A 25,327-nucleotide genomic window follows, 5' to 3' on the forward strand; every position below is an offset into this window, starting at 1 on the left:
TCATCACAATCATCATCATTATCATCGGTATCATCATCATATTTTTATTTGTCATCATCTTCAACAATATTGTTGTTCTTCTTCTTCTTCTTTTTCTTCTTCTTCTTCTTCTTATTATTTTTGTTGTTGTTGCTGCTGTTCTTCTTCTTCTATTATTGTTGTTGTTGTTGTTGTTGTTGCTGTTGCTGTTGTTATTATTGTTGTTCGTTTGCTGTCTTTATTTCGACCGATCGTGTTCAGGTTTCGTTATATGCATCAAACAATATTTATATAAATTGCATTTTTATTTTAAAGGCAGATAACTCTATTTCTTGTTGAAATGTAATTATTTTGGATGGTGATCACATTTTCATTGCTATATATAAACTGCTTTATTTAGACTTTGTGAGGTAAATCTGTTTATATTTGCTTTATTAGTTACACACTAAACATTGGGTTTTAAATCAGAATTGAAATAAACACTGTTAAATGTCAAAATAATTCTGGTTGGGAGGAGGGCAGACACTTGAGTCTGAGACAGTTACTCACGTAACTCGATTACTCAGTATTTGAGTATGATTTTCTGTGTAGGCTAGCCAGTAGCCTAATAAAAAAAATCTCTTTGTGTTTTAAAACAGAGAAAAAATGGAATATTCAAATCTGTTGGGAAATGAAAGGTTTGAAACATCTTGATTTTGATATTTAAATAATTTATTAAAATTACATTTAAATATTTTTTGGTTCGAGGTTAGATATTTGAATGTAGAAATGAAGGAAACAGCCCTAAGTTCAGTCAGCCAACGTTTCGCTAAGGTTCGCGAACTAATTGATTGGTTCCTGACGTGGCCATTTTGTTTAATGTGAAGTGCATAAACCAGTTTAGCAGACGTTCTTCTGCTCGGTCTAGCTGAATGCAGCCTATTGTCCGAACCAAATTGTTAACAACTACAAAAAATTACTCTCCTACCTTTAATTGCCGTTAGATTTCCTCCAAAGTTTGTCCAGACAAAATGGCAAAGAACTCACTACAAATATACAGATTCCACACATGAGACTGCAACGATGTCGCCGATATCGTCTTTGTTGAGATTGCATAGGGAAAAATACATGCAGTTTTCTGTCGTCTGCCATGTTGCTTGTTTATGGAATACTCTTCAAGAGGGGTGAAAGCCTCCAAAGTATGTGACACAATTAATATGAAATCAATTATCTCTAGTGGTATCATTAATTTTTTTTTAATAATAATAAAAAATAGTAATAAATAATATGACATCATCACGTTTGCTTTTATATCATAAAATGTTATGACGTTGTTAGATTAAGTCCTATCCTTTCACCCCTCTTGAAGAATATTCCATAAAAAGTCAAAATGGCAGCTGGCATAAAATTACATGCTTTTTGCCCTATGCGCTCTCAGCGAAGTCGATATAGGTGACATAGTTATCATCTGGTATGTAGAATCTGTGTCATTGTAATGGGTTTTTTCAAGATTTCTGTCTGGACAAACTTTGGAGGAAATCTAACAGCAATTATAGGTAGGAGAGTAATTTTTCGTAGTTGTTAATAATTTGGTTCGGACAATAGGTACAAAAGAAACGAAAAAGGGAGGCGAAAATGGGATGCGGTGAACTCGTATGGAAACTAACTCGTATGAACGGAAAACTCGTATGGAAAACGAACTCGTATGTAAAAAATAATGGTGAACTCGTATGGGGATGTATGGATATGCAGATATACTTTGATATTTCTCTTAAATGTGTATTTTGACACTTCTTTTGTATACATGCTTCTTGTTTATGTCACCATCAGTCAACTATTTGCGTGTGAACCGCAGTTTGTGCGTCAGTGACAATCACCTATTTTCGTGTCACCCGTATGTTCAAAGTATGTTCAGTCATGTTTAATTTTAATTATCTGTAAAAAGCATCCAATGAATAATAAATAGCGGGCTAGCAGATTTGTCGAACTCTGCATAAAAACTACACACAAGTTCTTGAAGTTGCTATATACTGTATAGTATACAGTATTGGATATATCAGTTTGTAAATTCCATACGAGTTCACTGCATTTTCCCCCATACGAGTAAGTCTTCCATACGAGTTCACTTGTGGATTTCCATACGAGTTCACTGCATTTCCCCCCATACGAGTAAGTTTTCCATACGAGTTCACCGCAAGCCGGGAAAATCACATTAATAATGCATGTTAAATGGTGCAAATAATATATATTTATTAGAATTATCCTAAAGAATAATTGCAATTAATGTATTCCCCAGATCATAGTGTACAAGGATTGATGTAAGACGCAAACGGTTGTTCCTGTTTTTGTTTTTTTAAATGCCACAAACATACAACACAGAGACAAAGACATTTTTTTAGTTTGACATCACAAACATATAGATGATGATAATAAGATGAATGTTGAAGCTGCAGTATTTCCCTTTTGGTATGGGACTACTTGACAGGGTCATGCTCCATGCTTTTGCTGTCAGTTGGGCTACATGTATTTTTGTGTATCACCCGAGTCCAGGATATGTGTGACATAGAGTCTGCAGTGCTTGTCGGGTAATCATCTCTCATTGGGGGTCATACACTTGGGAGACTTAAGTGTACACCTCCCCATTGAGCCTAGTGGTGCACTCACTCTCGTTCAACTTATTGTTTATTATGGTGAACTGGCCTTGGTGGCATCGTGGTTAAGCCATCGGACTACAGGCTGGTAGGTACAGAGTTCGCAGCCAGGTACTGGCTCCAACCCAGAGAGTTCTAAAGGGCTCAATGAGTAGGTATAAGGCCAATACACCCACTTCTTTCTCGCTAACCACTAACCAACTAACAACTAACCCACTGTCCTGGACAGACAGCCCAGCTAGCTAAGGTGTGTGTCTAGGACAGCATGCTTGAACCTTAATTGGATATTTAATTACGAAAATAAGTTGAATTGAAATATTATGATGATAAAACAGATGGAGATCAGATGTTCATTTGCATAGATGGAAACAAAAAAGACTAGTGAAAAGTAATAACAATATACTGTGTATGCTTAGCCCCACGAATATTCAACATAAATAAATATTTACATTCAAAGGGTTTTGTTTTTTTAATTATTGTTATTATTAAAAATGATTTATTTATTTAGAAATGATAAAATATATCCTTTATTGAAAATGTAAACATACTTAGTGTCATCTCCTGGTACTGGTATTTGACTACAATTTGGAATTTTTTTATTTGTCTGTGTTTGACTAAAACTCTATTATAAAGTTAACCTTTATATATATATAAGAGATATTAAATAAACGTAGGAACACTCGAGATAGCTGACACTGATAATGACAGGGTATACTAGCTCTGAAGGTGCAGCAATTTTCCCCGAATTATCGATTGAACTTTTTTTTTTAAATTGCAGAAACCCACATTTTTCAACAAAATATCAATTATTACATGAAAATATTTCTTAACATTAAAACAAAAGTTACCAGTTGTTTTCAAACTTCACAAATGGTGAATTTGGCAAGTGCTAGGACTAACCCTGAATGAACACTAATATTGTTTTAGGTTCTGAAGGCTGCGATGAGTGGAAGTAAGGTGGATGTGAAGGTCGTTCTGCTCGGCAAGTCGTATGCGGGAAAGACATCTCTTGTTGAGCGGTACATCCGTGGTCATTTCACTGGTGATACCGTGGCATACCAGAATGTAAGGGTAATTATTTCCGGTAGCACAGAATGCTTTGCGGTCTGTATTGTGCACTTTGCTAATGCAAGTTACTTGTATGTGGGATGCTTTGTCAACATCATAATATATCTCAGTATTGCTTTTAATTGAATGATGCAACATACTGGTCTTTACCTTTACACTTATAACTGCACATGGATGACTCTCACTACTTTCTAAATACAAACAAGCAAATAGTTCAACTGTGTTGAAAATGATACAATAAATATTTTTTGTTTAAATTGAAAATAAAAATTTCGAGTCAGATGATTTGGATATCAAAATATTTTATAGACTGTTTTTGGTGTATTTTCACATTTAGCATTAATAATTTTTGTTGCTATGGCAAACATGTAGTGTTTAGAAGGCAGTGAGAGTTTTTCTTTGCACATTGAATGTATAAATCCTGGCATTATATTGATCCTGTGTATAGATCTATACTCAATATTTTCATTTAAAATGTATGTTACGTCTTCCATACTAAATAGGCAGGCATATTATGGCATATAGCTGGTGTAGAGACTTTGTTAGTAGCCTTGAGACTGCACTTAAAAGTTTTATTAAAACGAAGCCTGGTGTTGTATACTTTAATGGGTGGAATTACATTATGATTTACAATTTTATATGTGTTTTTTTTACATGCAATGCACATTCGCATGTATATATATTTGATTGATGCACATATTTATTTTTAATCTTAGTGTTTATAGTTTAGTCATGTAAAAGATAAAATAATTTTATCTTGAATGCTCATTAATGATTTTTATTTTGAATATATATTGAGACAAAATGCAGAGTTTATACATTCATGTATATAAATGTAGAATTACATTGTACCATTAAACTACATGTAAACTCACTGTATAATGTCATGTATTTGTGTAATAGTCTCCTAGTAACAAGGTATAGTCATCCTTAAATATATTCAGCAATTTCAGTATTGGGTCAATTGTTCAATCAGGATGTCAGATGTGAATAATATTAATCATTATAAGTACATGTACTTGATGATAAAAGTGGTAACTGATATGTACTACATATGTCAACAATTTTATTAAATACTTATGAAATTCATGGCACAACACTGTTTATCAGTTCAGATTAATTCAATGTTCTGTTTTATATATTTTAGACAATTGGAGCTGCATTTGGAGCTAAGAAAGTGGAGATTGGTAAAAAGACACTGACTCTGGGAATATGGGTAAACATTAACATCAATTTCTAAATATTCTAGTGGAAATCGAAGAGAATGGACCTTCGTTGTTTCTACTCTGTGTTAAAGGGTCACAATTTACAGTCAAACCTGTTAAAGCAGTCCAAATGGAGTATCAAAAAGTGGCCTTTTAATACAGGTTAATTTATGCAATATGAGATTATTTCGGAGAATAAAAATGTGGTCTTTTAACACAGGTGGTTGCTTAATAAAGATGGCCGCAAAATTAGGTTTGACTGTTTTAGGCGTTATTAAATATGAGAATATTTACTTTGTACACAGCCTTTTTTGACTTGAATCAAATTTAAATATTTTTCTCTCTCTTTCGTTATATCGTCGTCGCATGAGAGCCAGAAGGATGTAAGTGCATAAAAATTCATTTTTAAAAAGCCGAGATAATGAAGGAAAACTGTTTTCCTTGATCAGTAGTTAAGATGTCAAATTTGTTTTAATGATAATGAAAGCTGAACATATTTACAATTTCTTTGTATATTTGCAGTATTTATAGCATATTAGGTGTTTTAGTTATTTGCTTAAATAGTTGTAGTTAGGACAATTATTCATGATTAAATTAAATGCGTCCTTTATGACCAACAGTATATCAAGTAAATTAAAATATTTATTCTGAAAGAACCATCACTTCTAAAAACATTTCAGTTTTGCAAATCACATTTTACTTTTGTTAATAATAATACGATAAATAAAATCACCAGTTGAACAAAATAATAATGTGAAAAAGACTCGTGAAATCCTTGTTTTCTTTGACCCACCCCTGATTTTGTGTGACCTTATCTGGTGCATGGTTTCTGCCAGAGGGTAAAACGGGTATGGTACCATACCTAAATATTTTTGAAGATTTTTTTTTTTTTTAAGTTAACTTTTTGACAAAATTAATTACTCTTATCATTACTGTATAATTTTCTTAATCTTAACCCAAAACTTAACCCATTTTCTTTCTGAGGGAGGACCCCCCCCTCCTATATCTCTGTTGACTGTGGTTGCATTCAATTCCATAGAGCCATGCCCAAAAATCTGGCAGAAACACTGGTGGTTCGTTGGACGACTTGTCCATACAAAACCACTTTTTCCAGGCAAGTATTCGTTCCTGATGAGTCATCAGAAAAACTAATGTCATGTTGTGTGTAGTGTTCTTTCTGTGTTCTTTGCGCCATAGGAGTCCTTTTGCAGATAGTTCCTGGTTCTGCTGCCTCAGGGTGTACTTCACTAGTTTAAAGAATACTTGGTTTATCAGCTAGTGCAACAGACAAACCAGAATAGTTAAGCAAACTGAAACTGGTATCCTTTAATGAAGAAACTATGTCTAGCAGCTTATTGGTTTGGGATACACCGGGTTCAAGTGAAGTTCATTCAAAGGATATAGGGTTTACATTTCCAATGAGGTTGTGTACTGAATATCAAAGCCAGAAGTAGTGAACACTAAACCATGTCCACCTGTTGAGTATGCAGCATTCTCTCCAGGTTATATTGAGTGAACAGTAAACCCTACAGCTTCTGCTGTGAGTTGGGTGTACTCTCCAGGTTATATTGAGTGAACAGTAAACCCTACAGCTTCTGCTGTGAGTTGGGTGTACTCTCCAGGTTATATTGAGTGAACAGTAAACCCTACAGCTTCTGCTGTGCATTGGGTGTACTCTCCGGGTTATATTGAGTGAACAGTAAACCCTACAGCTTCTGCTGTGAGTTGGGTGTACTCTCCAGGTTATATTGAGTGAACAGTAAACCCTACAGCTTCTGCTGTGAGTTGGGTGTACTCTCCAGGTTCTGTTGTGTGTTCAGTGCACACTCCTGGTTTTGTTGTGTATTTGGTGATCTCTCCAGGTTCTGTTGTGTGTTCAGTGCACACTCCTGGTTTTGTTGTGTATTTGGTGATCTCTCCAGGTTCTGTTGTGTGTTCAGTGCACACTACTGGTTTTGTTGTGTATTTGGTGATCTCTTCAGGTTCTGTTGTTTGTCCAGTGATCTCACAAGGTTATAATGTGTGTTCAGTGATCTCTCCAGGTTCTATTGTGTTCAGTTATCTCTTCAGGTTCTACTGTGTTCAGAGATCTCTCCAGGTTATATATGATGTGTGTTCAGTGATATCTCCAGACTATGTTATGTGCAGTGTTCGCTCCATGTTTTGTTGAGTGTTAAGTGATCAATCCTCCGGTTTCTGTTGTGTGTGCTAAATTATTTTCTGCGTCTGTTGTGAGTGATATGTTATGTTCAAGTTCTCTTGTGTGTGCTATGTCATGATCATGGTATGTTGTATGTGTGTTCTGTCATGTTCTTCTTCAGGTTTTGTTGTGTGTACTATGTCAAGTTCAGATTCTGTTGTGTGTGCCAAGTCATGGTCAGGTTTTGTTGTGAGTACTCTATTATGTTCAGGTTCTGTTGTGAGTTCTATGTCATGTTCAGGTTCTGTCTCAAGTGACTGGATAAAGGTCGTGATATGTACTGTCCTGTCTGTAGGAAAAATGTAGCGGGTTTCCTTTGATGACTATGAGTCATAATTACCAAGTGTTACCAATAGCTGATGATTAATTAATCAATGCGCTCTAGTGATGTTGTTAAACAAAACAAAACAAATAAACTGTCACAAGTGCTATGTCACGTTTATTTTCTATGGTGATTATTTTCTCATGTTCAGTTTTTGCTATGTTATGTTCAGGTCTTGTTGTCATTGATGTGCCAAGTTCTGTTGTGTATGCTCTGTATCATGTTCAGGTCCTGTTGTGAGCTATGTTATGTTCACATCCTGTTGTGTGTGCTGTGTCATGTTCAGCTTATGTTGTGTGTGCTATGTCATGTTCAGCTTCTGTTGTGCGTGCTATGTTGTGCTAATGTTTTGGTGTTTGTGTGTTGTGTCATGTTCACGTTCAACATTCTGTTGCTTAGCTTAGCTTAGTAACTGGTTTAATGTGTCCATAGTCCATATACCACTAGTGTTTCGAACATGCCTATCCCGAGTCCGGACTCCAACAGGATCGGGGGTCTGACTCAGGACAGGGATATTCTGTTGCAAATATTTGTTAACTGTAAAGTTAATCAAAGTTCATAGATCTTGCTATCGTTTATGTTGAAGCCACATTCACTTTATTTGCCTTTTAACCTTACGTCTGATTACACTGTCTTTTGTTACTGGACTTTGTCCTGGATAACTTACAATGACGTTTGTAGGTGCAATATTGTTAATCCATAATGCCTACTTTAGGGCGATCCTGTCAATTTTCCAAAGCAGCTGAAAGGTGGAACTTGATCACAGTAACATATAATTAAATACATGTACATTCAAAATCAGTGTGATTATGCTTGCATTTTGGTCGTATATGCCACATACAACATTATTATGAATTAAAATTGTATTTACAGATACAAATTACATGTTGGAAACTTTGCTTCAATTAAAAACATTTCAAAATAGATATTTGTTTTTTAATTAAAAAAAGAAACACGTTTGAAGGGGTGAAAGAGAGCTTTATTCTAAACTAAAACCTATTAGCTCCAACTACAAAAAACGCGTACATAAACAACATAATATTACAGCATCATACCATAATAAAGATACTGACTACCAGCGCATCAATTATTATTGGTTGCTGTATCAACCACGCACAAAACATACATAATATTATTGTATAATGTTATACATGTATATACCAATGTAATGATATGAAATCGCTTAGTTATTAAAATGTTGTATCAAGGGTGCACCTATATAAGTTGTTGGTTCTTTGTTAACAATTATTTAACCTTAAATAATCCCTATCAATGTCATTTTGTCTTTGACCTTACGAGAGGGCAAAAAGTCTGTTTATCCCAATTGCCAATACTAGTATAGGACCGATGTAGTAGTACCAGCTGAAAACGTTTCTGTTGCGTTATGTCAATGTACCTGGTAAAACAGTCTAATTTCCAATCACCCATAAACTTAATGTCTTGTGCTGATAATCCTACAGAATAGCACCATGTTGCACCTCCCCGTCTAAAGCTGTGACCGGAATATTTGGCCGCATCATAACCAGCCAATCGGAGACACTCTTATGCGTCCGACGAAAACCGTGGCTGTGAGTGGTCGGTACCCAGAAGACGTGAGTTGCACGAATAACGGTCCATCAGGCGGAGCCTGCGGGGTTAATTTCAAAGCAAGGAATAATGCTTGCACTGGACACAACACGTGGTTGTGCAATCGTGGCAGAGGAATGTCCAACATGCCTTCTCTATTTTGAATTGTCTTAGTCCATCGAATGTGAATATTGGTACCCCATCCGTAAAACATAATGTCCTTTCGTCGTAAGTGCCTGGAATTATCAAAGTTTGCAAGAGAGGTTGGAAGCACATTTGATCATCTCAGTAGCCCATAAAAGATAAGTAAACAGGCTGCCCAAATGTTAGCATCAACCGTTTGATGCAAGTTTAAAATCTGAAGAATGTGTTCCAGTAACGCTGGTGTAATTGGCATCTTCCAAATAACATTTTCACTTAATTGACAGCGTATACCTTTCAGAATATGAGTACGGTGAAAGTTTGCTTGTAGTGGGTTTGGCAAGCCCCATTCCAAATGTAATACATGTAAATGAATAATATTCACATATTGCTTGATGGATGAATATTTCAGCGATTTTGCCAGCAATGCGATCATACCGACAAATAGTTACAGATGAGGCTGTAACAGCACAATATCCCAGGGATTTGCAGAACACCAAATAAGAGTCACAGTGAGTTCTGTACGCTCGTTTAGTAGAGCTTGCGAACGCATTTTCCTGGAAAGTCCTGATTTGTTGATCAAGGCCGAGCTCCATCAGGCACAGTCACTTTTTTGTTTTTCCATAACGGTGCCCATCTGGCAACTGCTGGTTCCAATGCCAGAACTTCTTGGTAGTTGATCGGTAGATCCGCTGCCTCGGTAACCGCCCATGGGGTGTGAACAAACTCAACGCAGTAGTATGCCCCACCTACTAGGGGGCAAGCATCGATATTCACGGGTGTAGCTGGTCTTTGGTCAACCGTAGGCATCGTTCCATTGAACACTGACATGAACTGGATCCACCACATTATATCACCTTTCATATCTTTAGTAATACGTGATCTGTGCCATGGACATTTCAGACCATTGGCTCTGTCAATTAGGCGTCTCATAAAGAAGCGTCCTCCATACACGCATTGGGTTATCCAGTTTAACTTTCCCACTATGCTTTGAATCTGGCGCTTAGTAATTTTGCCATTACTTAAGGTTTTCACTAACAGCCCTCTCAATTCTGTTATCTGATCGTGTGGAATACTCAAGATCATTGCCAGTGAATTTAGATCCTAATTTCCATAACAGCTGCATTAAGATGTTTAGAATGTTCTGGCATTCGTCATAGGATTTAGCGATAATTAAGAAGTCATCCAAATACACCACAGTGTCCTTGTATCCCTTTTCTGCCATAATAACCCTGACAGATTGGGTAAGTCTATGGAATATTTCTGGTGAACTCGACGCCCTGAAAGGTAGTCTCTCATCTATCATATACGTATGGTGAGTATCTCCGGAAAAACACCATTTTAAGCCTGTTGCTTGATAGTTAGATGGGTGTATTTTAACTGACCGGTATGCATTGGCCAGGTCTAGCTTTGCCATAAAACACCCTGGTGTAATAAGATCGACAGCATCTTGCAGTGTTTGGTACTTGAATGGAGAGTTGTATGCAAAGTCATTCAAGGCTTTCCCGGGAGGGCGGCTGGCATCATGAATAATACGAATTTTTCTTAGGTATAGCCCCAAGGGCGGAAACAATATTTGGTTTCCCGTTAACAATTTTGTACCGTCCATTTTCAAGTTCCGTTTTGATTTGTGCTTCCACAAGTGCGTGCATTTCACTGCTGGTTGCCGATTTAAAATATTAAATCCCTCACGAATACCATTCACGATAAAATCTCGATCATGGAAATTGCGAGGCAGTTCGCTCTCCCAAGCTGCTAAGTTTAAGGCAGATGTGCGCCTACCCGTTACTCCCAGGTTTTTGCCTGCTGTGGCAGTGCATCATTGCTGGCCTGCCGCGTGGGGTGAAGATAGATACACTTGGCCCCAAAAGGACAGTTGCCTTTTGCCTTGAAGATTTTACAGCCTTCTCCGCATTTTTCATGGCTTCCAGGTGACGCTTGTGATACAAACCGGGGTTTCTTGGGTGTTAAGATTTGGATTTCCATATGTGGAGCAAATATCCCCCATTTAAATTGGTGCTCGGCCTGCAGTTCTCTGTAATTTTAGTTAAAGTCCAGCACACTGTTCCATTCATACTTTTTAGCAAACTCAAATATTTTAGTAGTGTATGCCAGGTAGTATTTGAGCTCTGCCCAGTCGAGCGTGTTTGACGTTAGTAGCTGGTTCAGCAGATGGCAATTGGTGGCACCCCATTCTTCAACAAAAATACCTGCATAAGGATGGTCATTATCCGTTTTAATCAGAATGTGTTCATTATCCGAGCCGCTGGTTTTGAGCACAAAATCTTTACGCCGGGTTTGCCTTCTGTGTTTAGCCTTTTCTGTTAAAAACTGAATTATATGCAAAGCCTTTCTAGCCTGCACTTTCATGGGCAGAATTGTCCGTGGGTCCATAACAGAGTTAGCTGATGGAGTTATTACCGTTTTATTGGGACCCCCAGCAAGCAAGCAATCTAGTCTCTTACCTGCTTCCGTCAGTCTGTCCGTTTGTTTGCGGATATCTCTGATTGTGAAATCAGGAGATTCCTGATCTTCCATGTTCCACGTAGTCAATTGTTGTGCACCATTTTCTCTCTTCTATTGATGACCACAGTAACTTGTATTGCCCCAGAGGCAACCCGATTTCTTTAACGTCTCTGGCATCTAATAGTATGAGCACTTTTCTAGAATTTAGTTCTTCACTGCGCAAAACTTGCTTGTTTTTCTAGTTAGTCCCAGCTCTTTCGCCAATGCGTCAGATGTAAAGTTCTCACTTTTCTCTGCTTCACTGTCCACTATCTCAGGTTGTGGTTTGACAATCTCTCCTGTCGCAGCCATTCTTCACAAAAATCTTAATCATTATTATACAAAGTGTATATTCATCATATCAATAGTAAATTAGCAATTAAATTGTGCAAAGCAAAAGAAAGCTTGACCGCTGTATTGGGCTGCAAGCTAGAAAGTGACTTTCCCAGACACCGTGAACTCTCTTTCACCATATCAGGGCAGTTGTTTATAAACAAACGTAGGGTCTGGTCTTTCTCTCTCTAAACTAAATTAAAGTTTTAATTCCATGAAAATTCACCAAAATATGTTTATTATTATAATTATGGTGCACATAAAATAGCAAACCATACAAACATTAATGTTACTGCAATTTCTATTTATATACACATGTATACAGATACCATTCTTGTCTGTTGCCAAATGGTCTGTTGCATGCAGTACCAAATGTTTTTCTTAAATAGACCGGACTCTCACAACGACAAAAGTCATATTAGTCATATTACTTTTAGGATTCAAGCACATAAAAATATTGACATAATGTATGTTCTATTGTACTTCGCATTTGCAATTTCTATCACAGACCGATAACAAAGAATACATATGTGTCGTATTTGGCACATACGACCTATGTCAGACATAATTATATAATGAACTCTATTTAAAAAGGGTGTATCTACCATACACGACCAGTCGTGTTCACATAATGGACAGCAAGCAAATCGGAGGAAGTCGTATGTGTCAGTTACGTCTATTTTCGTGCAAAATGGTATCTGTGATTCACTTATAACCATTTAAATCCTTCTGTATAGGCGATGCAATTAGGGACACAGCTACGATTTTTTGTGACAATATGTAATCGGGGATGGCGATTCCGAATATGCAAAAAAGATGTTAAAGGTCATATCTGCCACTTACGACCTTTTAGCTCTCACGCAATGATATATACATGTACACTGCCTAATGAGAATATTAAATGTATTTGGTTAAGAATTGTCATTTTATCGTCTCGCTTTTACGAAATTAAACGACAAAATACAGGTATTACTTTTCCGATTGTCGGGGCGACGGTGATGGTAACACCATTTGGATTATAGTTTCGCATTTACATCAGTTTCTCACAAACTATAAGACCTAGGTCAGTGAAACTTGGTTTATAGTTGCACCTATAAATGTTCATCACAGTGAACCAAAAATGTTTATAGTAGGCACAGCATTTAATTGTGTAGAATTCTTGTTTGTTTTGTTTGGGGGGCTTGTAGGTTTTAGAAGTTACTTTTTTAGTAACATTATGTTTCAGGACACAGCTGGAAGTGAGCGCTATGAAGCCATGAGTCGAATTTACTACCGGGGAGCCGCAGCAGCCATCTTGTGTTTTGATCTCACTGACAAATCAAGCTTTGATCGAGCTCGATTCTGGATTGGAGAACTTAGAGCTAAAGAAGAGGTATAGACTTATATAAGTTATATACGTGAGCAAGCAAGTGTCAAGGAATTTATGCAGAGAGATGTCAAGACTGTAGCAAGCAAAGATTCTAGTGGGGGGGTGGGGGGAATATATTTGAAAAAAGAAAATCTGCTATGAACAGGGAGGGGTTTCAATCATCCCCTTGCACATGCACTTGATAAGGATATTTGTATTTTTATCTCATGTTAAAAGCAATTGCTGTGTAGATTCACACTGATTCATTATTAAATTTGGATAATGTTCTCCAATTTTATCTTTACCTACTTTCATGTTTTAAAAATTAAAACGAATTTTCTAATTATTATTTATGTAAAATTTGGGAATAAAATCCTATATTTCGAATACGGCACTAAATATATTTTTGTCTGTTGCAAGTCGTGTAAGATCTATCTATGTGGAACCAAGTGTGACCTCATTGAGTCAGATCCAGATCTACGGAATGTGGACGAACAAGCAGCTAAAGCTCTAGCAATGGGTATGTACCTTACTAACCATAACCACAAAACCAGCATCTCACACTGATATTTAGTTTCTTTGGCAATAATTAGGGCTGAATTTACAAAGCCTGTTTTTCTTAAACGCAGGTGTTTAAGCATTGGAAATGTGTGTAGTTACACATGTGTAAGACAGGTGTTTAAGCATTGGAAATGTGTGTAGTTACACGCGTGTAAGACAGGTGTTTAAGCACTGGAAATGTGTGTAGTTACACGCGTGTAAGACAGGTGTTTAAGCATTGGAAATGTGTGTAGTTACACGTGTGTAAGACAGGTGTTTAAGCATTGGAAATGTGTGTAGTTACACGCGTGTAAGACAGGTGTTCAAGCATTGGAAATGTATGTAGTTACACGCGTGTAAGACAGGTGTTTAAGCATTGGAAATGTGTGTAGTTACACGCGTGTAAGACAGGTGTTTAAGCATTGGAAATGCGTGTAAGACAGGTGTTCAAGCATTGGAAATGTATGTAGTTACACGCGTGTAAGACAGGTGTTCAAGCATTGGAAATGTATATAGTTATACGCGTGTAAGACAGGTGTTTAAGCATTGGAAATGTATGTAGTTACATGCGTGTAAGACAGGTGTTTAAGCATTGGAAATGTATGTAGTTATACATTTGTAAGTCAAAAACAGGCTTTGTAAATTCAGCCCTCAAATGTTCTAGATTTTTATAATCATTTATATGCAACAGATATTTTGTTGTTCATAATTTGCACTTAAATGTGTTTGTGTATATTAATAGGGGCTGGTGCAAAAGAATCCATAATACCTTTAACGTACTTAGAAATTCTGAGAGCAGGTTTCCTTACACAAAACAATAAAGGATTTAAATTGTCACAACTTTTCAATAATATTTACCTGGGCCCGTGCTTATAAAACTTTTAGAGTCCAGACTCAATCTCCAATGACGTACACATACAATTTGTATGGCATTGTCTTGACATTACTGTCTCATAAAAATTCCAGCGTACTAGTGCCTTCCAGAGTGTTTGGAGGTGAGAAAGACTCTATTACTATGAGAGTCTCAAGTCTACACTCTAAAAGCTTTATAAGCACCAGGTGTGGTCTCAGGTTCGTTTTAGGTTTATTTTCACAACTGATAATGTAAAAAGGCACCCCACAAAACTGATTATGCCAGGACAAAGGTGATGGTGGTTATTTTTATTTTTAGATGTGATGGCTGAACTGTATGAGACATCAAGCAAGACAGGAAAAAACATAAGTATGTATATTTGATAGACAGGTTAATTTGTCTTCAGACTGCACCTAATGGAATGTTAAAAAACCCACCCCAAAAACAAATTAGTAGACTGTGTACAGTAGGTATTAGGGTCTCCATGAGTACTCGGGCACGGTCGAGTCTAGCAAGACTTGAGTCTGTTCACAGGACTTTAGTACCCGTACAAGGAATTGGATAAGATAAGATAACATTTTAACATGGCTTTTGCCATATGCTTGCAGCCGATTATTGTAATAATTTCAGGGCTATGAGAATGTGTGCAATACAATGGTATGGGTTGGCATTAGTGTTCAGCGATGGAATTAAGATGCATAATGCTATTTTACTTTATTCCTCAGTCTCAATATCATCTAGTGTAAGTGTCGGGTACGGGTCAAGTTTGACCGTCGAGTACTCGAGTCCAATATATTGGACTCATGGAGGCCCTAGTAGGTACATGGTGCAACATTTGATGACTTGAAGAATATTTAATAGAATGGTTGTTTCAGCAGGTTGTATACCATAGCAGCTCATTACAAGTATAATTCAGAAGATTATATAATCCTTTTATTCAACAAACATGTTTTTAATATATTCATATTAATTAATAATAAAACTCCCAACACTGAATCATGCTGGGAGCATATAGCATTAGATATGTGCATCTCATCATGACATAATTCATTTATATATTTGTATGATCATCTGTCAGTTCTTTTTCTGCCTTCAAACACTTGTTTACGGCTCTTAATTTAGATCAAGATTTGTATGTTCCTGATGAACTGTGTGGTGTTGATCAGTTCACATTTGGTTCCTCATAGCTTGTCTCTAAAGTGCATCGGTATTGGCCACGAGCGTGTTCTCTCGGTGGTGTATGTAGGACACCTTGTAGTATGTGCTCTGGATCTTGTGTTCCTGTGCCACAGGGACATTCCATGGACGGTGGAATTTTGAGGCGATGCATATGGGACAATAGGCGACAATGGCCGGTTCTGAGTCGAAAAGTGACTGACTGATGTCAGTTCAAATGGGAGCATTAATATCCCATGAACACGTCTGAAAATAAAATGATGTCAAATAAGCAATTTTCAGTTTTGACATTGATACAAGTCTGAATGCAGAATTAAAATCTGTTTCTTATTCAGAATGTCTATTCAGAGTAATAGTAATATTGTAGACTCAAGGCTGTGTGTAACATTAATCAAAATAAGTACTCTATATATCAAAGTTATTTTAGTTTTGTAACTGTATGAGTTTAGCATGTATTTATGGGTATACAAATAGTGGAATGTTGCCTCAATTTTTATGGGTGTAGCAATGAAAAGAGTGGGATGTTGGCTCAATGTTTGTGGGTGTAAACATCAAAAGAGTGGAATGTTGCCTCAGTGTTCATGGGTATAGCCATGAAAACAGTGGAATGTTGCCGCAGTGTTCATGGGTATAGCAAAACAGTGGAATGTTGCCTTAATGTTTATGGGTATAGCCATGAAAACGGTGGAATGTTGCCTCAGTGTTCATGGGTATAGACATGAAAACAGTGGAATGTTGCCTCGGTGTTCATGGGTATACTATATAGCCATGAAAACAGTGGAATGTTGCCTCAGTGTTCATGGGTATAGCCATGAAAACAGTGGAATGTTGCCTCACTCTTGATGGGTATAGCCATGAAAACAGTGGAATGTTGCCTCAGTGTTCATGGGTATAGCCATGAAAACAGTGGAATGTTGCCTCAGTGTTCATGGGTATAGCCATGAAAACAGTGGAATGTTGCCTCAGTGTTCATGGGTATAGCCATGAAAACAGTGGAATGTTGCCTCAGTGTTTATGGGTATAGCCATGAAAACTGGAATGTTGCCTCAATATTTATGGGTATAGCCATGAAAACAGTGGAATGTTGCCTCAATGTTTATGGGTATAGCCATGAAAACAGTGGAATGTTGCCTCAGTGTTGATGGGTATAGCCATGAAAACGGTGGAATGTTGCCTCAGTGTTGATGGGTATAGCCATGAAAACAGTGGAATGTTGCCTCAGTGTTCATGCGTATAGCCATGAAAACAGTTGCCTCGGTGTTCAAAGTTATTTTAGTTTTGTAACTGTATGAGTTTAGCATGTATTTATGGGTATACAAATGGTGGAATGTTGCCTCAATGTTTATGGGTGTAGCAATGAAAACAGTGGAATGTTGCCTCAATGTTTATGGGTATAGACATGAAAACAGTGGAATGTTGCCTCAATGTTTATGGGTATAGCCATGAAAACTGGAATGTTGCCTCAATGTTTATGGGTATAGCCATGAAAACAGTGGAATGTTGCCTCAATGTTTATGGGTATAGCCATGAAAACAGTGGAATGTTGCCTCAGTGTTGATGGGTATAGCCAGAAAAAAGGAGAATGTTGCCTCAGTGTTTATGGGTATAGCCATGAAAACAGTGGAATGTTGCCTCAGTGTTCATGGGTATAGCCATGAAAACAGTGGAATGTTGCCTCAGTGTTCATGGGTATAGCCATGAAAACAGTGGAATGTTGTCTCAATGTTGATGGGTATAGCCATGAAAACTGGAATGTTGCCTCAATGTTTATGGGTATAGCCATGAAAACAGTGGAATGTTGCCTCGGTGTTCATGGGTATAGCCATGAAAACAGTGGAATGTTGCCTCAATCTTGATGGGTATAGCCATGAAAACAGTGGAATGTTGCCTCAGTGTTGATGGGTATAGCCATGAAAACAGTGGAATGTTGCCTCAGTGTTCATGGGTATAGCCATGAAAACAGTGGAATGTTGCCTCAGTGTTCATGGGTATAGCCATGAAAACAGTGGAATGTTGCCTCAGTGTTCATGGGTATAGCCATGAAAACAGTGAAATGTTGCCTCAGTGTTTATGGGTATAGACATGAAAACAGTGGAATGGTGCCGCAATGTTGATCGGTATAGCCATGAAAACAGTGGAATGTTACCTCAATGTTGATGGGTATAGCCATGAAAACTGGAATGTTGCCTCAGTGTTGATGGGTATAGCCATGAAAACAGTGGAATGTTGCCTCAGTGTTTATGGGTATAGCCATGAAAACAGTGGAATGTTGCCTCAATGTTGATGGGTGTAGCCATGAAAACAGTGGAATGTTGCCTCAGTGTTCATGGGTATAGCCATGAAAACAGTGGAATGTTGCCTCAATCTTGATGGGTATAGCCATGAAAACTGGAATGTTGCCTGAATGTTTATGGGTATAGCCATGAAAACAGTGGAATGTTGCCTCAGTGTTTATGGGTATAGCCATGAAAACAGTGGAATGTTGCCTCAGTGTTTCTGGGTATAGCCATGAAAACAGTGGAATGTTGCCTCAGTGTTCATGGGTATAGCCATGAAAACAGTGGAATGTTGCCTCAGTGTTCATGGGTATAGCCATGAAAACAGTGGAATGTTGCCTCAGTGTTCATGGGTATAGCCATGAAAACAGTGGAATGTTGCCTCAGTGTTTATGGGTATAGCCATGAAAACTGGAATGTTGCCTCAGTGTTCCTGGGTATAGCCATGAAAACAGTGGAATGTTGCCTCAGTGTTTATGGGTATAGCCATGAAAACAGTGGAATGTTGCCTCAGTGTTTATGGGTATAGCCATGAAAACAGTGGAATGTTGCCTCAGTGTTCATGGGTATAGCAAAACAGTGGAATGTTGCCTCAATGTTCATGGGTATAGCCATGAAAACGGTGGAATATTGCCTCGGTGTTCATGGGTATAGACATGAAAACAGTGGAATGTTGCCTCGGTGTTCATGGGTATAGCCATGAAAACAGTGGAATGTTGCCTCGGCGTCCATGGGTATAGCCATGAAAACAGTGGAATGTTGCCTCGATGTTCATGGGTATAGCCATGAAAACAGTGGAATGTTGCCTCGGTGTTCATGGGTATAGCCATGAAAACAGTGGAATGTTGTCTCAATGTTGATGGGTATAGCCATGAAAACTGGAATGTTGCCTCAATGTTTATGGGTATAGCCATGAAAACAGTGGAATGTTGCCTCAATGTTTATGGGTATAGCCATGAAAACAGTGGAATGTTGCCTCGGTGTTCATGGGTATAGCCATGAAAACAGTGCAATGTTGCCTCACTCTTGATGGGTATAGCCATGAAAACAGTGGAATGTTGCCTCAGTGTTGATGGGTATAGCCATGAAAACAGTAGAATGTTGCCTCAGTGTTGATGGGTATAGCCATGAAAACAGTGGAATGTTGCCTCAGTGTTGATGGGTATAGCCATGAAAACAGTGGAATGTTGCCTGAATGTTTATGGGTATAGCCATGAAAACAGTGAAATGTTGCCTCAGTGTTTATGGGTATAGTCATGAAAACAGTGGAATGGTGCCGCAATGTTGATGGGTATAGCCATGAAAACAGTGGAATGTTGCCTCAGTGTTGATGGGTATAGCCATGAAAACTGGAATGTTGCCTCAGTGTTGATGGGTATAGCCATGAAAACAGTGGAATGTTGCCTCAGTGTTTATGGGTATAGCCATGAAAACAGTGGAATGTTGCCTCAATGTTGATGGGTGTAGCCATGAAAACAGTGGAATGTTGCCTTGGTGTTCATGGGTATAGCCATGAAAACAGTGGAATGTTGCTTCAATCTTGATGGGTATAGCCATGAAAACTGGAATGTTGCCTCAATGTTTATGGGTATAGCCATGAAAACAGTGGAATGTTGCCTCAGTGTTTATGGGTATAGCCATGAAAACAGTGGAATGTTGCCTCAGTGTTCATGGGTATAGCCATGAAAACAGTGGAATGTTGCCTCAGTGTTCATGGGTATAGCCATGAAAACAGTGGAATGTTGCCTCAGTGTTTATGGGTATAGCCATGAAAACAGTTGCCTCGGTGTTCAAAGTTATTTTAGTTTTGTAACTATGAGTTTAACATGTATTTATGGGTATACAAATGGTGGAATGTTGCCTCAATGTTTATGGGTGAAGCAATGAAAACAGTGGAATATTGCCTCAGTGTTTATGGGTATAGCAATGAAAACAGTGGAATGTTGCCTCAATGTTTATGGGTATAGCAATGAAAACAGTGGAATGTTGCCTCAATGTTTATGGGTATAGCCATGAAAACAGTGGAATGTTGTCTCAATGTTGATGGGTATAGCCATGAAAACTGGAATGTTGCCTCAATGTTTATGGGTATAGCCATGAAAACAGTGGAATGTTGCCTCGGTGTTCATGGGTATAGCCATGAAAACAGTGGAATGTTGCCTCAATCTTGATGGGTATAGCCATGAAAACAGTGGAATGTTGCCTCAGTGTTGATGGGTATAGCCATGAAAACAGTGGAATGTTGCCTCAGTGTTCATGGGTATAGCCATGAAAACAGTGGAATGTTGCCTCAGTGTTCATGGGTATAGCCATGAAAACAGTGGAATGTTGCCTCAGTGTTCATGGGTATAGCCATGAAAACAGTGAAATGTTGCCTCAGTGTTTATGGGTATAGACATGAAAACAGTGGAATGGTGCCGCAATGTTGATCGGTATAGCCATGAAAACAGTGGAATGTTACCTCAATGTTGATGGGTATAGCCATGAAAACTGGAATGTTGCCTCAGTGTTGATGGGTATAGCCATGAAAACAGTGGAATGTTGCCTCAGTGTTTATGGGTATAGCCATGAAAACAGTGGAATGTTGCCTCAATGTTGATGGGTGTAGCCATGAAAACAGTGGAATGTTGCCTCAGTGTTCATGGGTATAGCCATGAAAACAGTGGAATGTTGCCTCAATCTTGATGGGTATAGCCATGAAAACTGGAATGTTGCCTGAATGTTTATGGGTATAGCCATGAAAACAGTGGAATGTTGCCTCAGTGTTTATGGGTATAGCCATGAAAACAGTGGAATGTTGCCTCAGTGTTTCTGGGTATAGCCATGAAAACAGTGGAATGTTGCCTCAGTGTTCATGGGTATAGCCATGAAAACAGTGGAATGTTGCCTCAGTGTTCATGGGTATAGCCATGAAAACAGTGGAATGTTGCCTCAGTGTTCATGGGTATAGCCATGAAAACAGTGGAATGTTGCCTCAGTGTTTATGGGTATAGCCATGAAAACTGGAATGTTGCCTCAGTGTTCCTGGGTATAGCCATGAAAACAGTGGAATGTTGCCTCAGTGTTTATGGGTATAGCCATGAAAACAGTGGAATGTTGCCTCAGTGTTTATGGGTATAGCCATGAAAACAGTGGAATGTTGCCTCAGTGTTCATGGGTATAGCAAAACAGTGGAATGTTGCCTCAATGTTCATGGGTATAGCCATGAAAACGGTGGAATATTGCCTCGGTGTTCATGGGTATAGACATGAAAACAGTGGAATGTTGCCTCGGTGTTCATGGGTATAGCCATGAAAACAGTGGAATGTTGCCTCGGCGTCCATGGGTATAGCCATGAAAACAGTGGAATGTTGCCTCGATGTTCATGGGTATAGCCATGAAAACAGTGGAATGTTGCCTCGGTGTTCATGGGTATAGCCATGAAAACAGTGGAATGTTGTCTCAATGTTGATGGGTATAGCCATGAAAACTGGAATGTTGCCTCAATGTTTATGGGTATAGCCATGAAAACAGTGGAATGTTGCCTCAATGTTTATGGGTATAGCCATGAAAACAGTGGAATGTTGCCTCGGTGTTCATGGGTATAGCCATGAAAACAGTGGAATGTTGCCTCACTCTTGATGGGTATAGCCATGAAAACAGTGGAATGTTGCCTCAGTGTTGATGGGTATAGCCATGAAAACAGTAGAATGTTGCCTCAGTGTTGATGGGTATAGCCATGAAAACAGTGGAATGTTGCCTCAGTGTTGATGGGTATAGCCATGAAAACAGTGGAATGTTGCCTGAATGTTTATGGGTATAGCCATGAAAACAGTGAAATGTTGCCTCAGTGTTTATGGGTATAGTCATGAAAACAGTGGAATGGTGCCGCAATGTTGATGGGTATAGCCATGAAAACAGTGGAATGTTGCCTCAGTGTTGATGGGTATAGCCATGAAAACTGGAATGTTGCCTCAGTGTTGATGGGTATAGCCATGAAAACAGTGGAATGTTGCCTCAGTGTTTATGGGTATAGCCATGAAAACAGTGGAATGTTGCCTCAATGTTGATGGGTGTAGCCATGAAAACAGTGGAATGTTGCCTTGGTGTTCATGGGTATAGCCATGAAAACAGTGGAATGTTGCTTCAATCTTGATGGGTATAGCCATGAAAACTGGAATGTTGCCTCAATGTTTATGGGTATAGCCATGAAAACAGTGGAATGTTGCCTCAGTGTTTATGGGTATAGCCATGAAAACAGTGGAATGTTGCCTCAGTGTTCATGGGTATAGCCATGAAAACAGTGGAATGTTGCCTCAGTGTTCATGGGTATAGCCATGAAAACAGTGGAATGTTGCCTCAGTGTTTATGGGTATAGCCATGAAAACAGTTGCCTCGGTGTTCAAAGTTATTTTAGTTTTGTAACTATGAGTTTAACATGTATTTATGGGTATACAAATGGTGGAATGTTGCCTCAATGTTTATGGGTGAAGCAATGAAAACAGTGGAATATTGCCTCAGTGTTTATGGGTATAGCAATGAAAACAGTGGAATGTTGCCTCAATGTTTATGGGTATAGCAATGAAAACAGTGGAATGTTGCCTCAATGTTTATGGGTATAGCAATGAAAACAGTGGAATGTTGCCTCAATGTTTATGGGTATAGCAATGAAAACAGTGGAATGTTGCCTCAATGTTTATGGGTGTAGACATGAAAACAGTGGAATGTTGCCTCAATGTTTATGGGTATAGCCATGAAAACAGTGGAATGTTGCCTCAGTGTTCATGGGTATAGCAAAACAGTGGAATGTTGCCTCAATGTTCATGGGTATAGCCATGAAAACGGTGGAATGTTGCCTCGGTGTTCATGGGTATAGACATGAAAACAGTGGAATGTTGCGTCAGTGTTGATGGGTATAGCCATGAAAACAGTGGAATGTTGCCTCAGTGTTCATGGGTATAGCAAAACAGTGGAATGTTGCCTCAATGTTCATGGGTATAGCCATGAAAACGGTGGAATGTTGCCTCGGTGTTCATGGGTATAGACATGAAAACAGTGGAATGTTGCGTCAGTGTTGATGGGTATAGCCATGAAAACAGTGGAATGTTGCCTCAGTGTTCATGGGTATAGCCATGAAAACAGTGGAATGTTGCCTGAATGTTTATGGGTATAGCCATGAAAACAGTGGAATGTTGCCTCAATGTTTATGGGTATAGCCATGAAAACTGGAATGTTGCCTCAGTGTTGATGGGTATAGCCATGAAAACAGTGGAATGTTGCCTCAGTGTTTATGGGTATAGCCATGAAAACAGTGGAATGTTGCCTCAATGTTGATGGGTGTAGCCATGAAAACAGTGGAATGTTGCCTCAATGTTGATGGGTATAGCCATGAAAACAGTGGAATGTTGCCTTAGTGTTGATGGGTATAGCCATGAAAACAGTGGAATGTTGCCTCAATGTTTATGGGTATAGACATGAAAACAGTGGAATGTTGCTACCTGTTTGTTTTCTTTCTAGATGAATTGTTCCTGCAGATTGCCAAGGACTATCTTAATTCCACGAAGCCTCCAACACCAGGTGGTGAGTATCTGAAACCATGGGGCTTGTGATGTCATTCTGTGTACAATATTATATTTGTCAAGTTAAAAAGTATTTTTAAATTCTTTATTCATAGGAATATGTAATATTTATTATGTTTACCACTAACTAAAACAAATTCTTTTAATATACTGTATTAGAATTAACTAAAGTAGTAGTGATTATTATTATGTGTTGTTAATTGGGTGGGTGGGTGGGGGGGGGGGTATTTAATTAGGGGGTTTGCACAAGTGTCAATATCATAGTTGATATCAGTGGCTATCAGTAGTTTGTAAGAAGCACTTGCACTTAAGTAGTACAGGAATAGTTTTTAAAAGTAGAACATCTGCTATATTTCATCATCTGTTCAACTTTGCAAATTTCATTAGTCCAAAATACATTCTCTTGTACACACCGTTTCATATTTTCTCTAGCAAAACATTTTTGAAGAATTATTAGCCATTTCTGTTCTCTTTTTATTTTTCTTACCAAGTTTAATATAGCTGAACACATACTTTTATTTCTTTTTCAGAACATAAAGAATCATTTATACTGAGAGACTGGAAGCATCCAAGGTCTTGTATGTGCAAAGGAAGCTAACATCTTTGTTTAACAATTCTATTTTAAGTTTATCCACGGTTCACAGCCAGAAGATGTTTTGTTTGATGGAAGACAGCAGAATGGCTGCATTCCCCCAGACTTTCCCTGCCGAAAACAAGAAAGATTATTTTTAACCTACCCAAAGAGTCAAATAATTCAGTATTTTTATTTACCATGGTCAATTGATGGTGAGTGTGTTCTGTAATGTTATTGGTTAAGTATGTTTCCAGGCATCGAATAGACAAATAACACCCACACAGTTAATCATGCCATTAGAAAATGACGTCATTAAAAAATGGGACAGGCTAAGTTCAAGGGTCTGCAGTTAGATTGTAACCAGGTATTTCTTTTAAAAAGAATGAGACATTAAGTTGATACTGTGGAAAAACATTTCAGTTTACAATGGACATAGCCATATTGAATTTTTTAATTTGCGGGTGTTCTATTTGATGCTCTTGGAAGTGATATTTGACCGAATGAGTTAGCTGTAGCCCAAAAAAGAAATGTCTGTGGGCATCAAGAAAACAACACTCACAGATCTAAAAAAAAATGCTTATTGTTGTCCCCTGATTATTATTAATTTTGTTACTTTATGGCAGTTACAAAAAGGATTGGATGGGAGAGATGTGAGACAGTTGTATTTTTAATACCCACCATTGACATAATAATATAACTCATCTTTTATCTGTCTTAAAATACATTCCAACAGATTGACAATATGTTTAAAATGCTGCTGCTTATCCCCATGTGATTATTTCTGAATGAATGGATGGATGGATTGGTTTTGGATGGGTGGATAGATTGGTTTTGGGTGGGTGGGTGGGTGTATGAATGGGTGGGTGTATGGATGGATGGACAAATTAATTATTAGAATATGTTTTAAATCTGTTAAACCATGTAAAGCTGTTGTAAGGTCAATTTAAGATATAAAACAAACTATTCTTTTTTCTTCTTTTTGTTTTGTTAAATTAAATTTTATGTTGAAGAATAACATATGACAATCTTTTTTCACTAATTCAAAAGTAGGCC

At 38.0% G+C, this 25,327-nt stretch overlaps 1 protein-coding gene across 2 annotated transcripts; it reads left to right on the plus strand.

The window, feature by feature from the left end:
* The first annotated feature begins 331 nt into the window (after window positions 1–331).
* LOC121384073 (ras-related protein Rab-24-like) lies at window positions 332–25,112 on the plus strand. Of its 2 annotated transcripts, none has more exons than XM_041514294.1 (8): window positions 332–389; window positions 3,537–3,680; window positions 4,825–4,893; window positions 13,175–13,321; window positions 13,718–13,817; window positions 15,009–15,059; window positions 23,639–23,701; window positions 24,231–25,112. In XM_041514294.1, the coding sequence occupies exons 2-8, from the start codon at window positions 3,552–3,554 to the stop codon at window positions 24,296–24,298; spliced, it is 627 nt and encodes a 208-aa protein (XP_041370228.1). In that variant the 5' UTR covers window positions 332–389; window positions 3,537–3,551; the 3' UTR covers window positions 24,299–25,112. The 2 variants fall into 2 exon arrangements, with proteins under 2 accessions (XP_041370228.1, XP_041370229.1); XM_041514295.1 differs by having other exon boundaries at window positions 3,537–3,674.
* The last annotated feature ends 215 nt before the right edge of the window (window positions 25,113–25,327 follow it).

This window comes from Gigantopelta aegis, chromosome 10 (genome assembly GCF_016097555.1).
Source record: "Gigantopelta aegis isolate Gae_Host chromosome 10, Gae_host_genome, whole genome shotgun sequence".
Lineage (NCBI taxonomy): Eukaryota > Metazoa > Mollusca > Gastropoda > Neomphalida > Peltospiridae > Gigantopelta > Gigantopelta aegis.

Bases quoted from the DNA above. Each gene is read 5' to 3' on its own strand.
- LOC121384073 (XM_041514294.1), top strand. From the start codon at position 3,552: ATGAGTGGAAGTAAGGTGGATGTGAAGGTCGTTCTGCTCGGCAAGTCG. The intron at 13,322-13,717 runs GTATAGACTTAT...GTCTGTTGCAAG, and splicing joins AACTTAGAGCTAAAGAAGAG to TCGTGTAAGATCTATCTATG. The intron at 15,060-23,638 runs GTATGTATATTT...TTTTCTTTCTAG, and splicing joins CAAGACAGGAAAAAACATAA to ATGAATTGTTCCTGCAGATT.